Source organism: Lontra canadensis, unplaced genomic scaffold (assembly GCF_010015895.1).
Source record: "Lontra canadensis isolate GAN:19392208 unplaced genomic scaffold, GSC_riverotter_1.0 scaffold8, whole genome shotgun sequence".
NCBI classification, from domain to species: Eukaryota; Metazoa; Chordata; class Mammalia; order Carnivora; family Mustelidae; genus Lontra; species Lontra canadensis.
The window spans coordinates 26,047,282-26,065,717 of NW_022631002.1; the positions used below are offsets into that span (position 1 = coordinate 26,047,282).

General features: G+C 54.6%; 1 protein-coding gene across 4 annotated transcripts in view; it reads left to right on the top strand.

The window, feature by feature from the left end:
- Nucleotides 1–2,481: 2,481 nt before the first annotated feature.
- The window catches only part of KIFC3 (kinesin family member C3), a 36,404-nt gene continuing 20,449 nt past the window's right edge, over nucleotides 2,482–18,436 (top strand). The window contains exons 1-5 of one of the 4 annotated variants that reach the window (XM_032854359.1): nucleotides 2,482–2,608; nucleotides 6,736–6,940; nucleotides 9,439–9,581; nucleotides 14,445–14,583; nucleotides 17,569–17,771. In XM_032854359.1, the coding sequence (XP_032710250.1) occupies nucleotides 6,775–6,940; nucleotides 9,439–9,581; nucleotides 14,445–14,583; nucleotides 17,569–17,771 (651 nt within the window). In that variant the 5' untranslated portion in view covers nucleotides 2,482–2,608; nucleotides 6,736–6,774. Of the gene's footprint in view, nucleotides 2,609–6,735; nucleotides 6,941–7,183; nucleotides 7,323–9,438; nucleotides 9,582–14,444; nucleotides 14,584–17,568; nucleotides 17,772–18,436 lie in introns of those variants that run through there. The other 3 variants (XM_032854358.1, XM_032854360.1, XM_032854361.1) reach the window with 3 other exon arrangements.

Consider the following 18,436-nt stretch of genomic DNA (forward strand, 5'->3'; position numbering starts at 1 on the left):
GAAGTCATTAGTGTATAGTTGCTGGTGACATCGTACATTCTTAAGCTAAATTCCAACAATCATAAAGCAATTTGCTTTTGCAATTTCAAGTCAAAGTTTTGCAAGAACCTCAAAAGAGTTTCCATCTAATACCTCAATTTTCTTTGTTTTTCCACTAGTGCTTTGATCTTAGTAATGCTTGCATCTGGTATTTGAAACTCGTTACATACGATAGTACGATCTGTTTGCTTGTACGTGTGCATACACCCCACCCCAGCCGCATTGGTCTCACATCTCAGCTCTATCACACCCTGGGTTTATGAATGAACTGTGGGAGGCTGTTTCCTCTCCTGATAACTGGGCATATACTGGTGTCGACCTCGTTGGGTGTTCAGGGTTAAATGGGATCTTGTTTATAAAGAGTTCAGCGCAGTGCTTGGCACAGTGTTTGCTTTCAATAAATGGTAGCTATTATGTGATACCAAAAAAAATTTAAAAAGACTGTACTAAAATGTTGGCAGTATTTATCTCCAGTGGGTGGGATTATGGTTACAATGAACATCTATTACTTTTGTAATCAGAGAAAACGAACAATAAATGTTATCATGAATTTAAAAATCTGGCTTTGGCTTTGTCAGAACGAACCTGCAGTTAATGCCACCGTACTGGCCAGCAAGGAAGACAAGGCCTCCAGTTCTCTACCAGGACTTTAGAGACAAACAACCTGCCTCACTCAGATAATAGGGAGATACTTGGTCAGGATTCTGGAGATACCCTGCCCTCATCCAGCCCTGTAGTCCCCTTGGCCACTCTTGTCTGGAGAGAAGGCAGGGGGTTCTGAGAAGGAAACTCTCAAATTATGGCCTCCCCTCCTGTTGGGAGGCTTTTCTGGGGTTTGTAGTTGGAAATCTCTAACTCTCCAAGAAACCATTCCAGGAGAAGGATATTTATCATCTGCTGGGCCTTCAGTTGGGCGTCTCAGAAAATAAAACACACATTAGTCCACTTCCAGTAGGGGGATTGTGAGTGTCCTGTTCTGGCATCCAGAACAATCTGAGGCCCAGGACCTTGGCTCTGTTTCCGGCTGAGATTCTTGACTGCCAGCCCAGTGCTTGGGCAGCGACAGGAGACAGAACCTTCATTGATCTGCGTGTCTCCCTCCAGTCCCCTCCTTGCACCTCTTGGGCCATCCCCTGAGACACCGGGAAAAGTCAAGCGCCCACCCTTCTCGGACTATCTGTGGAACCATCAGCCTGCACTGTGCTGGCTTCTGAGCTTCTTTCTCCTCCTCCTGCACCCTGGAGGGGACAACGGTGCAGGCTTGGGAGTAAAAGGCCGCCTCTGTTTGGGAGACAAAGAACAGAGTGGCTCCTCTGGGTCAGCTGTCCCTGCTTGGCTGGCTGGCTCCCTGGCGTTCCCTGTGCCTCTTCCGAGACGTCCCCCAAGGAGGGACTTCTGGACGGCGCTGGGAGGGCTACGTGCTCTGGAGTGGTTGCACTCTGGACAGGTTTTCACTGGCGCCTAAAGGAATATTTTACCTTAAAAAACCCTACGGCCTGGAAGATGTTAATTCGGGAGTGATGCGGTGGCTGGGGAGGCAGCCGGGCCTGTGTATTCCTACTAGTGTTAGTGAGAACATGTGTGTGTGTAAACATGAGTGATAACGTGTGATGTGTGTGTATATGCATGCTACCAGAGCGTGAGAGAGTGGGAGTGAAAGCGAGGACTTGGGTTTTAAAGGATGTGTCTACTAGAGTGTCAGAGGACGAGGCATAGAGTGTGTGCAAAAATGTGAGGGTGAGCAAGTGTATGTGTGCACGCGGACAATGTGTGGGGAAGCACGTGTGCGTCTGAGCACCTGACGATAACGTGAGTGCGTGTGTAAAGCGTGTGAGAATGTGCAAGTGTATACATGCGCCATCTAGAGTGTGTGAGTGCGTGTGTGAACGTGTGTGTGTTAGAAGGTCCAGAAAACGAGCTGGTGTGTGAGGGCGTGTGAAGGACAGCATGGGAGAAGTGTATGTGTGAGGAGTAACGAGCGTGGGCGAAAGTTCTGTACCACCAGGGTTAGGGGATGTGCGCGTCAGAGTGTAAGTTTAAGCGCAAAGGCACGTATATAGGACTAGCGTGGGCACGTGTGTGAATACTGGATGGGTTTGCGCTTGCGGACCAGAGCATGTGTGAAGGCATGTGTGAGGGACGTGTGTACCGGCGTGCGAGAGCCCACAGACGAAAGCACGAGCACGTATGACGCTGTGTGTACACCAGTGGGTGTGCGCGCACGTGTGCACTAGCGTGTGCGGCGCGCGGGGCCCCCAGGGCCCAGCCAGAACATCTGGGCGGAGCCGGGAGGCCGCCGAGTGGGCGGCCCCGCGTGTGAGTGTGGGCGCGCGCGCGGGAGAGTGCGCGGGAGCGCGCGCGCGCCGCCGACCCCCGCCTGGGCAAGAGCCAGTTGCCATGGGAACGCGCCGCGGCCCGAGTTAATCATTTCCTGTGGAAAGTGTGCGGGAGGGGCGGGAGCGGGGCGGGCCGAGAAGGCGGCGGCGTGGAGCTGCCTCCCACCCGCGGGCCCGGTCCGGCCGAGCCCCGGGCTCTGCGGCGACGCCGGGATCCTGCCTCCCCCAGGCCGGTGAGTCGGGGACCCTGGCGAGCCGGTGGCGGGGGAGGAGGGGCGGGCTGGGCTTTCGGGATCCGCCCGGCCCGCCGTTCCGGGTGCTGCGTCCGGGCCCGCCCTGCCCGCAGGACCCCCTCCCCTGCCCGGGCCCGCTGCGGGGCGCGGGGAAGGTCGGGCCCGGGAGAAGCAGCCCTGCGCGGTCGCCCGCCGAACCCCGCGCCGTCCAGCCAGAACCAAGGACCTTGCTCGCAGCACGGCTTGGGGCGGCACGTCCCCTGGGGTCGCAGCAGCCTCAGGAACCCCCTTCCCATCTCTTTGGCCCGAGAGAGCCATAACCGACCCGGGGAACCGCGTGTCAGTCAAGGCATCCCCCTCCTCTTGCGGAGATTTTCCCCGCACCCCCCAGGGATCCCTTGAAGGCTGCAGTTTCCAGCCCTCCCACCACGTACGTTCCCTGGGCAGTTCGCTTTTCCCCTCGCAGGGCAGGGGAGGGTAGGGCGGCCCTGTGGTTGGAAGGAAGGCCTGGGCGGGTGCCCTCCTGGGCAGTAGGAAATTGAGACAGTGACAGCAGCAGCCCGGGGGATCCCAGGAGGGAGGGCAAGCCAAAAGCCACCTCCTTCAAACCCCTGTTGTGAGTTAGAGCAGAACTCTGGCGCAGTGTGAAGGGCCTGGTTCTGGGAGATTTTTCAAAAGGAAGCTGTATTTAAATTCTCAAGTATTCCCGCCCAACCCCCAGCATACCTGTCTCAAGATTGTGGGTCCCCACTGTCCCTGACCTTTCACCTTCCATGGGCCATGAGGCTGGGGGCACCTCTCCTGCCCAGGCACACTCCCCATGCCCTTGGTAAAGTAGCCGTCTCCTTGGCCAGGGAGAGTCATTGGCAAGGAATGCAGCCTCAGAATGGGGCCCTGTATTTGCAGTTACTGGACTTCAGGGACTCAGGGTGATGAGTTCTGCTGTTCTTATGGGAGTGGAGGTTTTTGAGGTCTAGGTTGTCCTGGAAGACCCGGGGCCTGTGATTGTGTGCAGGGGAGGGACTAGCTAGCCCCTGTCTAACCTCCCTGACCTTCTCTTCCAGGGAGACTTAAGCCTCCCCAGCAGCAGTATCTGGGCACTTGTCAGGTCTGTCCCTCAAATTATGGCAATATCCCTGGTCTGGCAGAGCGCAGGGGTGGCGGGGGGCGGGGGGTGTTACAGCTCTACTCCCGTGGTCTAGACAAAGAGGGGTAAATCTTTCCCTCTTCTCAAGCCAGCCCCTCTGCACTCACCCACCACTGGAGGGAGGGAGATGACTAAAAAATAAAAATTTTGAGTTCGTTGTATATGCCAGCATTGTTATGAACACTTTATATATGCATTGTCTAATTCTTATACTAACCCTATAAGGTGGAGTTCTCCCCATTTTCAGATGGAGATAATGAGGCACAGAGAAAGTAATTCTCCCAAGGTCACACATCCAGTAAGTGGCAGAGTTGGGTCTGAAGCAGCTTTTGGTCATAGCCACTCCACACCATGTCCCTGTTGTCCCACCCTGTGGGTCCCAAGTTGGCAGAAGCCCCAGGCTTGGGCTTATTTGAGGTCCTGGATACTTTTGACCTTTCCACCCTACTAGCTCTAAATTCAGCTGCTTTTTCCTCTTCAGGATCTTGCACACACCCTTCCTCCTTCTTCCTGATATCTTCCCGGCTCCCTCTCCAACTTCCCTTCCAGAAAGTCACAGAAGCATTGTCTCCTTCTGTCCCCGTCCCTCAGACAAAGCTGATCTCTTTAACAGTCTTCTCTCTCAAACAGGGAATCCACCTTCAACGCCCGTCTCACCTTTCCAGGCATGTGGAGCCTTTCTTCCATTAGGCTGCTGGTCCTTGGGGTTGGTCGTGTGCCCAGCTCCGTGCCAAGCAACCTAGAGAAAAGGGCATCTGGCGCTTCCCCCTGGTTCCTTCTGCTCCGTAAGGGTCCGTCTTTGTTCCCTCAATGGAGCTGGCCCAGATATTTGGATTAGCCTCCGCCCCATCCTCTAGCCCACAGTCCAGTAATACTGTACCCAGGAGCCTCCTCCAAGTTGTCTTTCTCAGTCAGGGAAGGCAGAGAGCACAGCTTCTTAGTCAGTAAGCCTGGCATTCTTCTAGGGCCCGGCTGTGTGAACTGTCATCACCAGATCTTCTGCTGCCCATCGCTATGCCCTAACTTCTTGCCTCTCCCTGCTTTATTCATCCTGGCCCTGTCCACCCAGCAGGCTCGGATCCCTCCTATTCTACATACCACATCCTCTCAACTCAGCCTCTCCTCCTCACCCTAGCCAAACTTCCCCGCAGAAGAAAGCAGCCACTTCCTTTAGCCCTGCCCACCTCTTGGGCCTACCCAGGTCTGCCCTCTGTGCGGCTCCATGGCTGGGCTCCCTTCCAGAGCCCCCAGGGCTTTCTCCAGTTTAACCTCCCCACGGCATTGTTTGCTGGGAACTGACCATCCCCTGCTTCCCCACCCCTCCCCACCATCCGGTCATGTGTGAAGACTCCGCACCTGCCTGGTGTTGTCGCCACCTCTGACCGTCCTTCTCCAACGTTCCTTACCACCCAGAGTGAGCTCCGTGCTTGGTTACGTTTGGTGACTGTGTCCTCCACTGTGGCAGTGGGACCCTCATTAGCCTCCCAGCTCTGAGTCCCCAGCCCTGCTCTTTGCCTGGCTTCAGCCCGGGCTGGTATGTACACACGCATTTCAGGGTACCCACCTGTCAAGCTATTGCCAGGGGTCTATCAAAAAAAATATTTATTTATTTATTTTAAAGATTTTTATTTATTTATTTGACAGACAGAGATCACAAGTAGGCAGAGAGGCAGGCAGAGAGAGAGGAAGAAGCAGGCTCCTTGCAGAGCAGAGAGCCCGATGTGGGGCTCCATCCTAGGACTCTGGGAATCATGACCTGAGCCGAAGGCAGAGGCTTTAACCTACTGAGCCACCCAGGCGCCCCCCCCCCCCCCAAATATTTAAAACCAAAAGCAAATCCCACTTTGCCTTTCTGACTGACTTGGCTTCTTCTGTTAATGGCATTGCCGTCTGAGTCTGGGACTGTAGCTGCTTTACCTATGATAGGTGTTCAACAAAGACTTATGTGGGGAAGACTTAAAGTCTGTCCTATTCATCTGCTCAGTTCATCTGCTCAGAGGGACCTATGCAGCTTTCTTTCTTTCTTTCTTTTTTTTTTAAGATTTATTTATTTATTTTAGAGAGCATGCACAAGGGGGAAGGGCAGGGGGACAGAGAATCTCAAGCAGACTCCACGCTGAGTGTGAAGCCCTGTTTGGGGCTCGATCTCAAGACCCTGAGATCACGACATGAGCCAAAACCAGGAGTCAGACCTTACCCACTGCACTACGCAGGCATCCCCCCATGGGGCTTTCTATCCCAGCCAGTGCCCCCCACCTCCCTTTCTCCCATACCACCTGGTGCCTCCCTGCATCCTGTTCCGATCTTGAAAGTTTGTTGAAGTGCTTACCTCCCTCCTGACAGGGAGCTCCCCATCTCTCCTGATCAAAGAGGACCCCTGGCAGGTGCCTGGCTCACAACAGACACCAGATAAATAATTATTAGATGAAGAAGCAATGAATCTTTGTATCTTACTGTCTGCCAAGTTGTAGGCACAGAGTGAAGCGGACTTGAATAGCATGAGTGGACTTTAAGAGAATTTGGTCCATATAAGCCTATCTTGTCGCTAGCCACAGTCCGCCCTTCCTGCTTAGTACCAAGATGCTAATTAAATCTGATTAGATTTACGGAGATGCTGTTGACTCGTGCTGCCTCCGTGTGTGGCTGTGACCTGGTGCGCCTCCAGGCTGCCAGGCCTCCAGTGAAGGGGCTGAGATGTGAGGTCTCCTTAGTGTGCTGCTGACACATCTGATGGGGTCCTCACCCACTTCTGAGCCTCCTTACTTGGGAAGAAGCACCCGGAAATGGTGATAGGCTCTGTTTCATCCCACAAGCCCAGGGATCTTTGCAGGGGGCGGGGGTATGAAGGTGGCATTGGAGTTGGGGCTGCCGCTCTCGGTAACAGGTGGCCCCGTTGCAGGCGGGCTCTGATCTGTCCCCCAGCCCCTGCTCCGGGTGCCTGGCAGCCGGCTCAGCCTCGCCTTCCCTGTTCTGTCCGCAGGCCGCCCGGCGCCCCGAGGAGGCCGCTGAGCCCCGGGCCATGGTCCCGTCCCGCCGGCCGTGGAACCTGGGAGCCACGCCCTCGCTGCGCGGCCTGTGGAGAGTGGGCCGGGCCGGGGAGCCGGAGCCCGGGATGGCTCGCCCCGCCCCCGCCAGCCCGGCCGCCCGCCCTTTCCCATACACCGGCCCGGGGAGGTTGAGAACTGGTGAGTCCGCATTTTTAAAATGCCTCTTTATTTCCCTTCCTTCCTCCAGATAGCAGAGATGAAGCCGGGCTTTCTCGCAAGTTCCTAGGCTCAGTCAGAGCTGTCAGGTAATTACAGGGTGCCGGGCAGCCCGCGGGCCGGCGCGGAGTCGCAGTCGGGGCGTCAATCTCGCCGGCGCTCTTGCCCCGCGCCCGCCCGTAAAGAGAGGTCCCGGACGCCGAGTTAAACTTCAACGCGGTCGCTGGAGCAGGGGGACAACGCCGCCCAAACCACGCGCTCTCCACCCGGCCGGGCGGGGGGCGCTCCGAGGGCGGCGCGTCCTTGGTCCCTGGCCGAGCGCTGGCGGTCTCGCTCCGGTTTCTGCCTGCGGCTGGTAAACAAGGTAGGTGAAGTGGCTGCCCGGTGCCCCGCGCGGGCGCTGACACCTGAGCGCGACCGGCCGGCCCGCTGGGGGCGCAAGGAGCCTACCGAGGCCACCCGGCCGAGTTGGGGTGCCCTGCGCTTGGTTTCAGGTGCCATCCGGGTCGGCTCCTGTAGGGGCCCCGACGCAGGTGGGCAGTGAAGGAGTCCCTGAGTGCAGGCTCCAGCTGTCCCCCTGGGGGAGCTGTCAACACCAGCTCTCCTTTCTGGGTCATGTCCCCTGGCACCTCACACGCCAAGAAGTGAGTGGCACATCTGATTTCCGGTGCCAGCTGGATCATCGGGTCTAGGGGGCTGCCCCATGACTGTCTCCTGAGCTGAACTTGGGCAAGTCTTCCTGAAGTGTGGAGGAAGAGAGGCGTGTTCAATCAAGGTGTGTTGAGGGGCTTGCTGTCTGTTATTCCTGACCTACAGAGAAAGGGGTTTAGGTTACCAGCCTGTCTGAGCTAACAGAGTCCCTCTAGGCCATTAGACTTAAGTCCCCCTGCCCGCCCCTGTAAAGAAGGGGAAACTGAGGCCCAGAGAGGGCACACAGCAAATTCCTCTTCAGTCCCCTCTCTCCCACCACACTTGTGCCAGTGATGGCTGCCAGAGTGATACCCCCCAAAGTCTCTGCAGGGGACAAGTGAGGCTGGGGATGGCCCTGGGGTCTCTGGGAAAAGCTTAGGCTTGTGGGTCAGGTAGCCTCAATTGTCTGGAAGGGATGAAGATGGCCTCTGCTCCACAAGGTTTTCCTAAGGATTACAGATGTGATATATGAATGAGTATTGCTGTTCTGGTTAAAAAAAAAAAAAAATGGAGAGAGAGAGAAAGAAAGACAGAAAGGAAAGAAGGAAGGAAAGGGGAAAAAACAAGCAAAAACATGTTCCTTTGGAAAACTAAAAAAAAAAATCACTCAAACCTAAAAAACTAAAAAAATTTTTAAAAAAACTCTATAAAAAGCACAGAAAAGTATACAAAACAAAATAAAAATCACCTATAAGGTTGCTAGTGGACATTTTATATAGTTCCTTCCAATCTTATGTATGTGGGCACGCATGCATATTGATCTATTGAATGAGTATTAGGAAGATCATATGACCATGCAGGCTTATCCACTTTTACAATTTAAGACAAAGGTCAAATGAAATCCCGTGGGTGAAATGCTAAGCAGAGTGCCTAACACTGAGTAGGGTGTCACCCAGCTTGGTCACCCCTGGCCTCTCCGCCCCCACCCTGGCTCTCACCTCTGCCTTCAGAATGCCGGCTAGCCCATGGCATGGCAGGACTGGCTCAGTGTGACCCTGGGCGCATTAGTCACCCCCTCGGCTGTGGTCCTAAGGGCCTGCATCCGTGGCCGCTTTCTGTGTGTCTGGCACAGAGTGAGCACATTATGTATGTCATTCATTGTAACCCTCAGCCCAGAACTCTGAGCTTGGTTCCTTACCCCATAGTGTTGGCAAAGAAACTGAGGATCAGACAGGGGAGGAAGGCCCTGGCGGGGGGTTGAGGTGGGGTGCATGGGATATCCATACCAGGGTCAGCTCTCTCTCCTGTCCAGTGAGGGCGGCAATGTGTCAAAGACTCCAGGGGATGTGCTTTAGCTGGTCCCAAATATGCTTTTGGAGCCTGTCCCCCTTGCTGTTTAGGAAGGCAGGGGAGAAAGCGCCCCCTAGAGGCGGCCTTGGTAATAAAGCCACGGCCCTGGAGTACACCTCCTGGGAAGACAGGCACAGCCAGGCTGGCATTGGCTTCCCTTTGCTGCTCTCTGGAGAGGGTGTGAGCAAGTGCCAGCCCCAGAGACCACTGTGGAGGTCTGGGAGCACCCCCTCCCCTGCCCCAGAGGTTTCAGGTGACTTCCTCAAGAGAAGCTCTGGGTGGCTTTCCAGAAGAAAGAGCACACACAGCCCCTGCCTGGTGCCAGGCCTTCCCTCCGAGTAGGTCAGGCGTGTGAGGGCGTGTGAGTCCCTCTTGGCCGCGCCTGGGCCGGCCCAGACGATGGGGAAGCAGAGCTCAGAGGCAGCCCTAGCCAGGGGTCCTGGCCAGCAGCCTTCAGCCAGGGGCCTAGCATCTTACCTGTATTCTCTGTCCTGGGACAGGGCGTGGAAGAGACACCCTGGTCAGCAGTGACGAGGACTCCGGTGCCCGAAGCGCAGCCCGCCCGGCCCTAGCGCAGTGCCGAGCCCTCAGTGTGGACTGGGCTGGCCCTGGGAGCCCTCACAGGCTCTACCTGACCGTGCAGGTAAGCACTGGGGCCTTCTGAGAGGTGACGGGCCGAGCCAGGCTGTGGGCCTTAGCTCTGTGAGCTTCTGCAGGTGGGTCTCCAGCAGGCTGTCTGGGGAAGGAAGCCCTGACAGGGGGCCTTGAGTCTCTTTGCCGAGCTCCTTGCGCCATGTCCACCCCGAGCCCGCGTGGATGGAGCAATTTGCTTTATTAGGTTATCTCTGGGAAAATCTCACAGGAGATGACAGAAACTTTTCAGCCACACCCTGGCTGAGGTGTTAAAGTGAGAAATGTGGGACCTTCGCTGAGAAGCTACTAGGAAAACAGGCAGGTTTTGGGGGTAGCTGTTAATTCCCATTTGAGCATGGTTGTCCGTAGGGCGATACTTGTATTTCCTATTTGACATGGGAATCCAAAGCTAGACAGAGGAATTTTGCCAAAATTTGGGTTCTTTTCTCTTGCAGTTATCATCAAGTGATTTTTCAAAAGACAAATTTTATGTATATTTGTGTATTTGGTCGTAGAGATAATACATAACGATAGTGCTAATAACTATTATTTATTGGACACGGACTTTGTACCAGGCACTGGGGCCATGTGTTGTATATCTCACATCAGTACTCTGCAATCTCAAGACCCGGTTACTGTTTTATCTGAGTTGTAGGAATGAAGTAATGGAGGCTCAGAGAGGTTAAGTAACTTGCTACTGGTCACACAGCAACCCGGGATCTGAATAGCTAAACACAACGAGCTTTCTAACATACAGTGTAAAGAATTCATGGGGCTGGAGGGTGGGAGGTTGGGGGAACCTGGTGGTGGGTATTAGGGAGGGTACGTATTGCATGGAGCACTGGGTGTGGTGCAAAAACAATGAATACTGTTACGCTGAAAAGAAATAAAAAAAAAAAAGAATTCACAAAGGGATGTGATATTTAGATACCGAATGCCTCCTTTAGCCTTGTATCTTGGAGAAATCCACTATTTAGAGTTGGGTGTTTATGTATTTTTCCTATGTAACCACTTACTTATATTTATACAATTTTATTATTTATTTGTACACACTGTCCTGTGACTAGCTCTTTCCCTCAACAGTAAATCTTGGCAATTTCATCATGCTTGTCCATATACAAAGAACTCCCTCATTCTTTTAAACTGCTGCAAAGTATTCTGCTTCAGGGTTTACCATAAATTATCTGTCAGTCCTCTGTATCCTTTCTGATTGCTATGAACTCCTTAAATATCTCTGCATGCACACAGCTACAGCTTGGAGCAATGTCAGAACAGTGCAGGTGCTGCACTTTTTAAATGAATACGTTTGCTAATGTATTTACAGTGCACCCCCATGCCAGGTGCTGGCCCATTCCAGAGCAGAGAAATAGACTGTCTGCATGAAGGACCAGAGTTATTTCAGGGTGTTGTGTTGCAAAGACCCCCTTCCCAGGAAGGATGGTACAGGAGAGGGCTCACGTTGAAGGGACATGGGCAAATAGGGGGACAGGATGGAGTGCGGGAAACCTAGGTGCCCTGGGAGGGCATAGCCTCCCTCATGCAGGTGGAAGTTGTGAGCCAGCCTGGCCTGCAGCCCCAAGTTCTGATCCGAGCAGAGCCTAGGGTCTCATGTGGCTTCAGAGCTTCCCGGCCCTTCTTGTGTGGCTCATGTGCAAACTGAACCAAACGGTCCTTCTTTTATCTTTCGGTCTGCAAGAAAAGCAAGTCTGGTATGGGAACAGTTAAAGAAACCAGAGAACCCATTTTTTTTTTTTTTTTCCTGACTTGAGCCATTGGTAGTTAAATCGGGAGGTGGTCAGAAACCGGCTGCCTGGAATTGGGCGGTGGCTGTCTTCCTGAATTTTGATTATGGGGTGTTGAGTTGTGGTTGCTGCCTAGTCCTGGGGTCAGCAGATCTGCTGCGATTCTCTGAGAAGCTCCTGTCAGCAACCAGTTTGCATGTTGGTGTCCTTCTGGGCCCCATTATGTTTATCGGTGCTCTGAGGTCAGGGCTGTGGGGCTGAAGGAGGGACCCAGGCACTGGGGGGTGACCTGGTAGGCTTAGGGAACCGCCCCCTGTCCCATCCTCTCCAGTAGTTAGACCCTGGGATGCTCCCTCTGGAGGCGCTGCAGGAACCACCCCCACCCCTGCCCCGGGGGTAAGGAGTGTGGGGGGCCGGCTGCCCTTCCTGTGGCTTGGCCAACAGGCCAGAAATAGTGTAACCTTTGCTCTGGTCGGCAATTGGAAACCCCCAGCTGCTGCCATCGCCGCCACCGCTGACAAGCCGGCTCAGGGTGGGGTGGCAGTTGGTCACAGGGTGGGGACCAAATAAAGTCGGGGGGAGTTTTTCTATGTACAAGAGATTTTGCTCACCACCCTCCCTTTTCAAGCAGAACGTGAGGTCGAGAGAGAGGGAGTCAGACATGGTGAACACCGAGGCTGCTCATGTGGCCTTTCTCTTTCTTTTCTCTGTTTGTTGGATTTGGGGTTACAAAAATAATAATACTTAACAAATAACAACAAGGAGACGTACAGAAAGAATATAATGCTAACGGCTACCTGGTCTCGGGTTCTGACTGTGCGCCGGCTGCTCTGAGAACTTGGCACGAGTTCCTGCAGCTTAGCCTTCACGCCAGCCACGTCAGGAGGCTGATAACATTTCTGTTTTGAGAATGGGGAAAATGAAGCTTCAGGGAAGGAAAGTAACTCGCCCAGAGCCACACAGCTCCCCTGAGGCAGAGCCAGGCTTCACACCTGGCACTTTCTGAACTCCAGACTCAGAGCATTCTTTTATTTAAAAAAAAAAATTTTTTTAAGATTTTATTTATATATTTGACAGAGAGAAAGAGATCACAAGGAGGCAGAGAGGCAGGCAGAGAGAGAGAGAGGAGGAAGCAGGCTCCCCGCTGAGTAGAGGCGCCCATGTGGGGCTCGATCCCAGGACCCTGAGATCATGACCTGAACCTAAGACAGAGGCTTTAAAACACTGAGCCACCCAGGCGCCCCCTAAAAAAATTTTTTTTAAATTTTATTTACATTCAATTAATTAACATATTATTAGTTTCAGAGATAGAGTTTAGGGATTCATCGGTTGTATGAAACCCCAAGTACTCATTCCATTCCATGCCCTCCTTCATGCCCACCACCCAGTGCCCTCGTTTCCCCTGCCACACCCCCCTCCAGCAACCCTAGTTTGTTTCCTGCAGTTAAGAGTCTCTTATGGTTTGTCTCCCTCTCTGATTTTGTCTTATTTGATTTTTCCCTCCCTTCCTCTATGATCCTGTGTTTTGTTTCTTAAATTCCACGTATCAGTGAGATATGATAATTGTCTTTCTCTGACTTACTCTGCTTAGCGTAATACCCTCGAGTTTCATCCATGTCACTGCAGATGGTAAGATCTCATTTTTCTGGACGGCTGAGTAATGGTCCGTTATATGTATATGCACCTCATCTTTCTCTGCTCACGTGTCAATGGACATCGGGGCTCTTTCCACAGTCTGGCTATTGTGGACATCGCTGCTATAAACATTGGGGTGCACGAGCCCCTTTGGATTACTATATTTGTACCTTAGGGGTAAATACCCGGTAGCGCGATTGCTGGGTCATAGAGTAGCTCTGTTTTCAACTTTTTGAGGAAACTCTATTCTCTTTTCCAGAGTGGCTGCCCAGCTTGCCTTCCCACCAGCAGTGTAAGAGGGTTCCCCTTTCTTGGGGCATTCTTTCAAACAGAGCATTTGTTTTTTGTTTCAAATACAGAGGCACAAAGACACACAAAAATGTGTCTGTAGAGGTGCCTGGCTGGCTTAGTCAGAAGAGCACGCAACTCTTGATCTTGGGGTCGCGAGTTCGAGCCCCATGTTGTGTGTAGAGATTACTTAAATAAAACTTAAAAAAAATAAAATAAAATGTATCTGTAATCCCATTCCCAGATAATTTCTGTTGACATTCAAAAACAGAACACTGTAGATGCTTATAAGACTGAAAATACAAATGCTAAGAAGAGGTTCAAAATGAAATGTAAAGGTTCCTTCCCCTTCTTCCCATATTCTCATGGTTAAGTTTCTTTTTACTCACCCAAAAGTTTAAATGAGGCCCATTTCTTCTCCTAGCTGCCATATCACCTGACCTCCCAGAGACAATCATTGTCTATATAGTTCCCCAGATTTTTTTTTTTTTGAGGCCTGTTTAATTGTCTTATCAAATGGGATTGCACACTACATGTGGTTCTGTGGCTTGCTTTGGATGTTTTTGTGAGCTGCAGGTGATTTTCTCTGGATGATTCTTTCTGTCTTTCCTTCTCTCCCAGCCTGTCCACTGGCCTGTTCTACCTCAGCCTTCTTTGCCTCGGTTTCTCCTTGACCAGGAGATGGGAGGGAGCACAGCCTTCCCCTGTTCACTTGGAACTGTGTGCCCCCCTCTTGGCAATCCCAAACTGGTGCCTGTCTGTAGGTGGGGGCAGCTGACATCATGGGGGGGAGTTGCCCTGAGATTGTGGGGTGCCTTGTGGGACTGGACAGCCCTGTAAATAGTGGGGCTATGGTCCTGAAGCAAGCAGGCCGCTGCCCCAGTGGCTCACACCCCACAGAGCCTGCAGGGACAGCCCAGCGAGCTTCCTGTGAGAACATCCAAGTGCCCAAGAGCCTTGTTTGCTGATGCAGATGGCCAGCTGCCAATAGGAGCCAAGAAAAATGTGCCGCCACTGTCTCGTCATGGCATCAGGACACATTTCTTCCGGACCCCAGGCCTCGTTGTCCTCACCCACTCACACAGCAAGGGATGGATCCCTGGGCCCAGGGTGCTCACCAGCTCCAGGAGCACACTGTCTTTGGGCTCGGGGGACCCCCTCCGCACTGCAGGCCCCTTCACGTGAGGATTCTGGTTGTGTCTTGGCAGCAAGCCCTGCTGGACAAGGGGTGCGAGAACAAGAGTCAGGGGACGAAAGAAGAGAAGCTCCCGAAGAGGCAGGCGCCGGCCCCCAGGCGGGACCGGGAGGCCCAGGAAGCTGGTGGCACCATGAATGTAGAGAAAACAGGTAAAGCAGGCCTGCCCGCCAACCTGGAACAGCCCCCGCTGAAGCTGGCCCTGGAGGGGAGGCTGCTGTGGCATTTGAGCAGTCCCCACATTGCTGTCCTCGTCACTTGGAGGAGGCCCGGCAAAGTCCTGGCCATCTGGACATGGAACTCAGAGACCCCAGCCTGCCCACCCCTATTCCAGGGATGCCCCCCTCCTGGTGCCACCAGGGCCCCATCCAGGGATGAGAGGCCTGTGTGGGCTGGGGTTGAATTTCCCTACATTTTGTCTTTCCCCCAGTGCCCGTCAAAAGCAGGCCAACGGTGGCAGCCTCAAAGATGCCACAGCCTGTAGACAGAGGCTGGAACCCATCTCCTTTCTCTGCGGATCCATCGGGGACCCATGGGCTCTAGGACAGGGCTTTACCTACTGCCACAAGGCCAGGGTAGAGGAGCTGGTGGCTACCTTCTCTGTGCAGGATGACTGGTTCTGGAAGATTCTATGGGCCCCCTTCATGGGGTTCCCTAGCAGGAAACCTGAGCCTAGCAGTAATTGGGAAAAAAGCATCCTCAAAGAGCCAAAGGGGATGGCCAAGAATGTGTGGAGAAAAAAGCTTTCTCTTGCTTTCTTCCCCCAGTCACCAGGGGTCGATTGGTGTTTCTGTCAGTTCTGTTTTCTGCCACTCCCTTGTCTGGGGTTGTCCGAGAGCTGTGGTTGCCTGTCTGGCATTCAGGGGCTGGTGCCAGGGTCTGTCCGCTGTGTAGGCAGACCGGCCTTGGGAAGGGGTGCACTGTCCAGCCAAACAGGTCGGCTCTCCTAATTTGTGGAGAAGAGAGAGACCATCTCCTGTGAAGAATGGGGACTAAGTCTTGTCAGTGGGGCCAGGGCCTGCCCTCAGCGTCCCTGTGGCTGGGTGGCCGTGAGAGGCAGTGCGCAGGCAGGGTCTCCGACACACGCTCCCTAGTGACAACTTGCACTGACAACTGACTCACTAAGAGAGGCAGGCAGCCTTCTCAGCAGGAAGGCCCCTCAGTTCCTTGTCCCCAAGGGCCCCTTTGATCTCCCCTCTCCCTCCACCTCTGATCTCCCTTAACTTCTTCAAGGTCTTTTCTCCCCTAGCAAGTGCTCTCCAGGCCCCGTTTCAGCTCCCCTGGCTGAGCCCCTGTGCTGAGGTCAGGATGAACCCACGCTCTGGGGGTGTCTCAGAACTTTCTCAAGTGCCCTGGACGAGAAAAACGATTCCATGTCTCATCCTAGCCCTGTGGCCTGTTGGGTGACACTCACTTCTATCCATTCCTCATGGAATCCGGGCTCCTTTTCCAAGGTTGCCTCTTTGGGCAAGGATTGGTATCCCCATTTTGCAGAGAAGGACCCCAGGGCCTCATAGGTGGCAGAGCTAGCTCCCAGGACCTGGAGTCCAGAGTGTTCCCTATATCACCACAGCAGTCTGCACAGGGCCGAGGGCCTTGCTGGTCACATGCTGCTCACGGCATCCCCGTGTGCAGGCCTGGAAGCATCCATCTGACCTCACTCTCTCTAGAACAGAGAGCAGAAGCTTGGCCAAGTGTGTGTGATACCCCTGCTGCGTCACTTGCAGGCCCCACGGCCAGGGCCACGAGCCAGCCGGGACAAGCCTGCTCCAGCTCTCCAGGAGTCTTGAGTTGTAGCTATTCCAAGGGACTGGGAGAAAGGGAACAGCCAGCCCGTGTGTGCTTCGCCTGCTCTCTTGAGAGTGGGACCTGAGCGTCCTCAGGGTCCAGCCTCCTGGGGACAGGTCTGAGACATCCTGCCCAGCCTGGAAGCTTTGTTGTGGCTTCTCTGAAGTCTCGGTGAGCGTGAGTGCACTTGCTGCCTCCGGTAGGGTGGAAGCTGCCAGCAGGGGTGTGCGCAGAGCCCCTGGGTGTCCTGCCTCTCAGCTGTGGCTCCTGGGGTGTAGCGTGGGGGAGCCCAGAACCCCTGCCGCTCTCAGAGTGGAGACCTGGAATCAGCAGATGCCACTTGTCACACTAAACTCTGGGTCACTTCTTTCTGCCTCCTGGGGCTTTGGCCGGGTCCCCGACTGGGCTACCGAAGGGGAGAGGCAAATCTCCGGCCCTCATAGCCTCTCCTCTGCCCCACCCCGCACATCCCCAGCTCCTCGCAGAGACGGTGGCCTTTTTTGGTGTCCTCCAAGCAAGCTATGACATGCATCCCAGGACCTATTGGCAGGTCATGGCCCTTGATTCTTTGTCTTTGTCCTTCCGTCCGTCTGTCTGTCTCTCTCCTGCTCCTGGTGACAGGACAGTGGAAGGCCGAGGGAGGAGGAGGACTCAGGCCAAGGCAACCCCCCCCCCCCCGGTATTTATCACTTCCTCTTGCCCGTGTGGTCCCTGTCCTCAGCGCAGGCGTTGGCCCTGCAGCGGGCCTGGCAGTGTTCCTGCTCACGTGCTGTGTCTGTGTCCGTGTGTCCTGGTCTGGCTGTCGCTTGCACCTGCACACCCTCCCCTCGCCTTCTCTGTGTGACGGTGACCACTCCCTGCGGAGGTCAGGTGACAAGCTGGGGAGCCTCTGCCTCTCTCCTGTACTCTAGGTGGGGGCTTGAGTTTAAAGAAATCATATTCTCCCAAGAACAGGGTTTTCTGGGGAGAGAACCCCAGACTCTTCATCAACCGTGGCCAGAACCGTGTCTCTCTCAGCTGCGATTCCTGCGGCCTGGCCACAGAGAGGGGATGGCCCATCAGACCTAGAGCACATGCTTTGAGGGGTGTAAGGTGAAAGTTGCTTTCCTAAGTCCTGATCTAGGCAATTCTGTCTCACAGAAGATGCTCACGGACATGACTTCCTCTAGGGCAGGCCCCGGAGCCCCTGGCTCCCCCCACCCACCTTGCTGCTGCTGTCCCTGGCCCCTGTCCCACTGGCTTGCAATCCCTACCCCATCCCCGATGGTCTGCCCTGCCCCAACGGGCCCAGCACCTCAGCCAGGGTGGGTCTTCTCCATCCTGCTGATTGGCCACTACTTTGCTCATAGGTGGGCGGCTCTTTGGCAGCGGGAGGTGCTCGAGCCTGGGGGGGCCAGCGGGTGCGGCCCCCATGATGCATAGGATGGTGGAGGCCATGTCCCAGCTGCAGGAGGAGAAAGCCCGACTGCAGGAGGAGCTGGCAGCCGTGCAGGAGAGGCTGGCCCTCCGAGACAGTGACCAGCAAGCCACCTCCACCCAGCCGCAGAACCAGGTACCTGGGGAGGACGGGGTGGGCAGATGCCACTGCCCACCATGGAGCAGCTCAGAGGACACTGCTTGGGGCCCCTGGAACCCAGCCACTGGGCCGCTGGCATGACGGACAGATAGGGTCCCCTCCCTTGGCCCAGGAACGTGTGAGAGGACAAGGTGGCAAGAAACAGAGGCCTGGGTCTCCCCTCCTGTTCCTCCTTGTACCCCATTCCTCCTGCTTCCCAGAAATGCAGGCCATGAGTGCAAGTGTGTGGGGAGCTGGGACAGACAGGGATGCTTCCACTCTGCAGCCGGGGCAGAGTCCACCCCGTCTGGCTACTGGGCAGAACTTACTGCGGTGGTCACCCCAGGGAAGACTGGGAGGAAAGGAAAGGCTGGTGTGAGTGCATGTGGGAGGAGGAGCTCTCGGGTCTACAGAAGCCAGGGAGAACCTCAGGTGTGTGCTGGCAAATACCATCTCCTTCCTTGGCTGGCCAGAGAAATGCGTGCAGACTCTGAGCCATGTACCCTCTGGGGCTCATCCTGGGCTCTCCTCCCCCACCTGCACATGGGCCCTGAGGCCCCTTTCCAGGGGCTCAGCTCCCCACCGCCCTGGTCAGCATCTGTCTCTTGTATCTGTCTGACCTTCTGCACTTCCCCAAAGCCTCCCACCCTGTCTCTATGTCA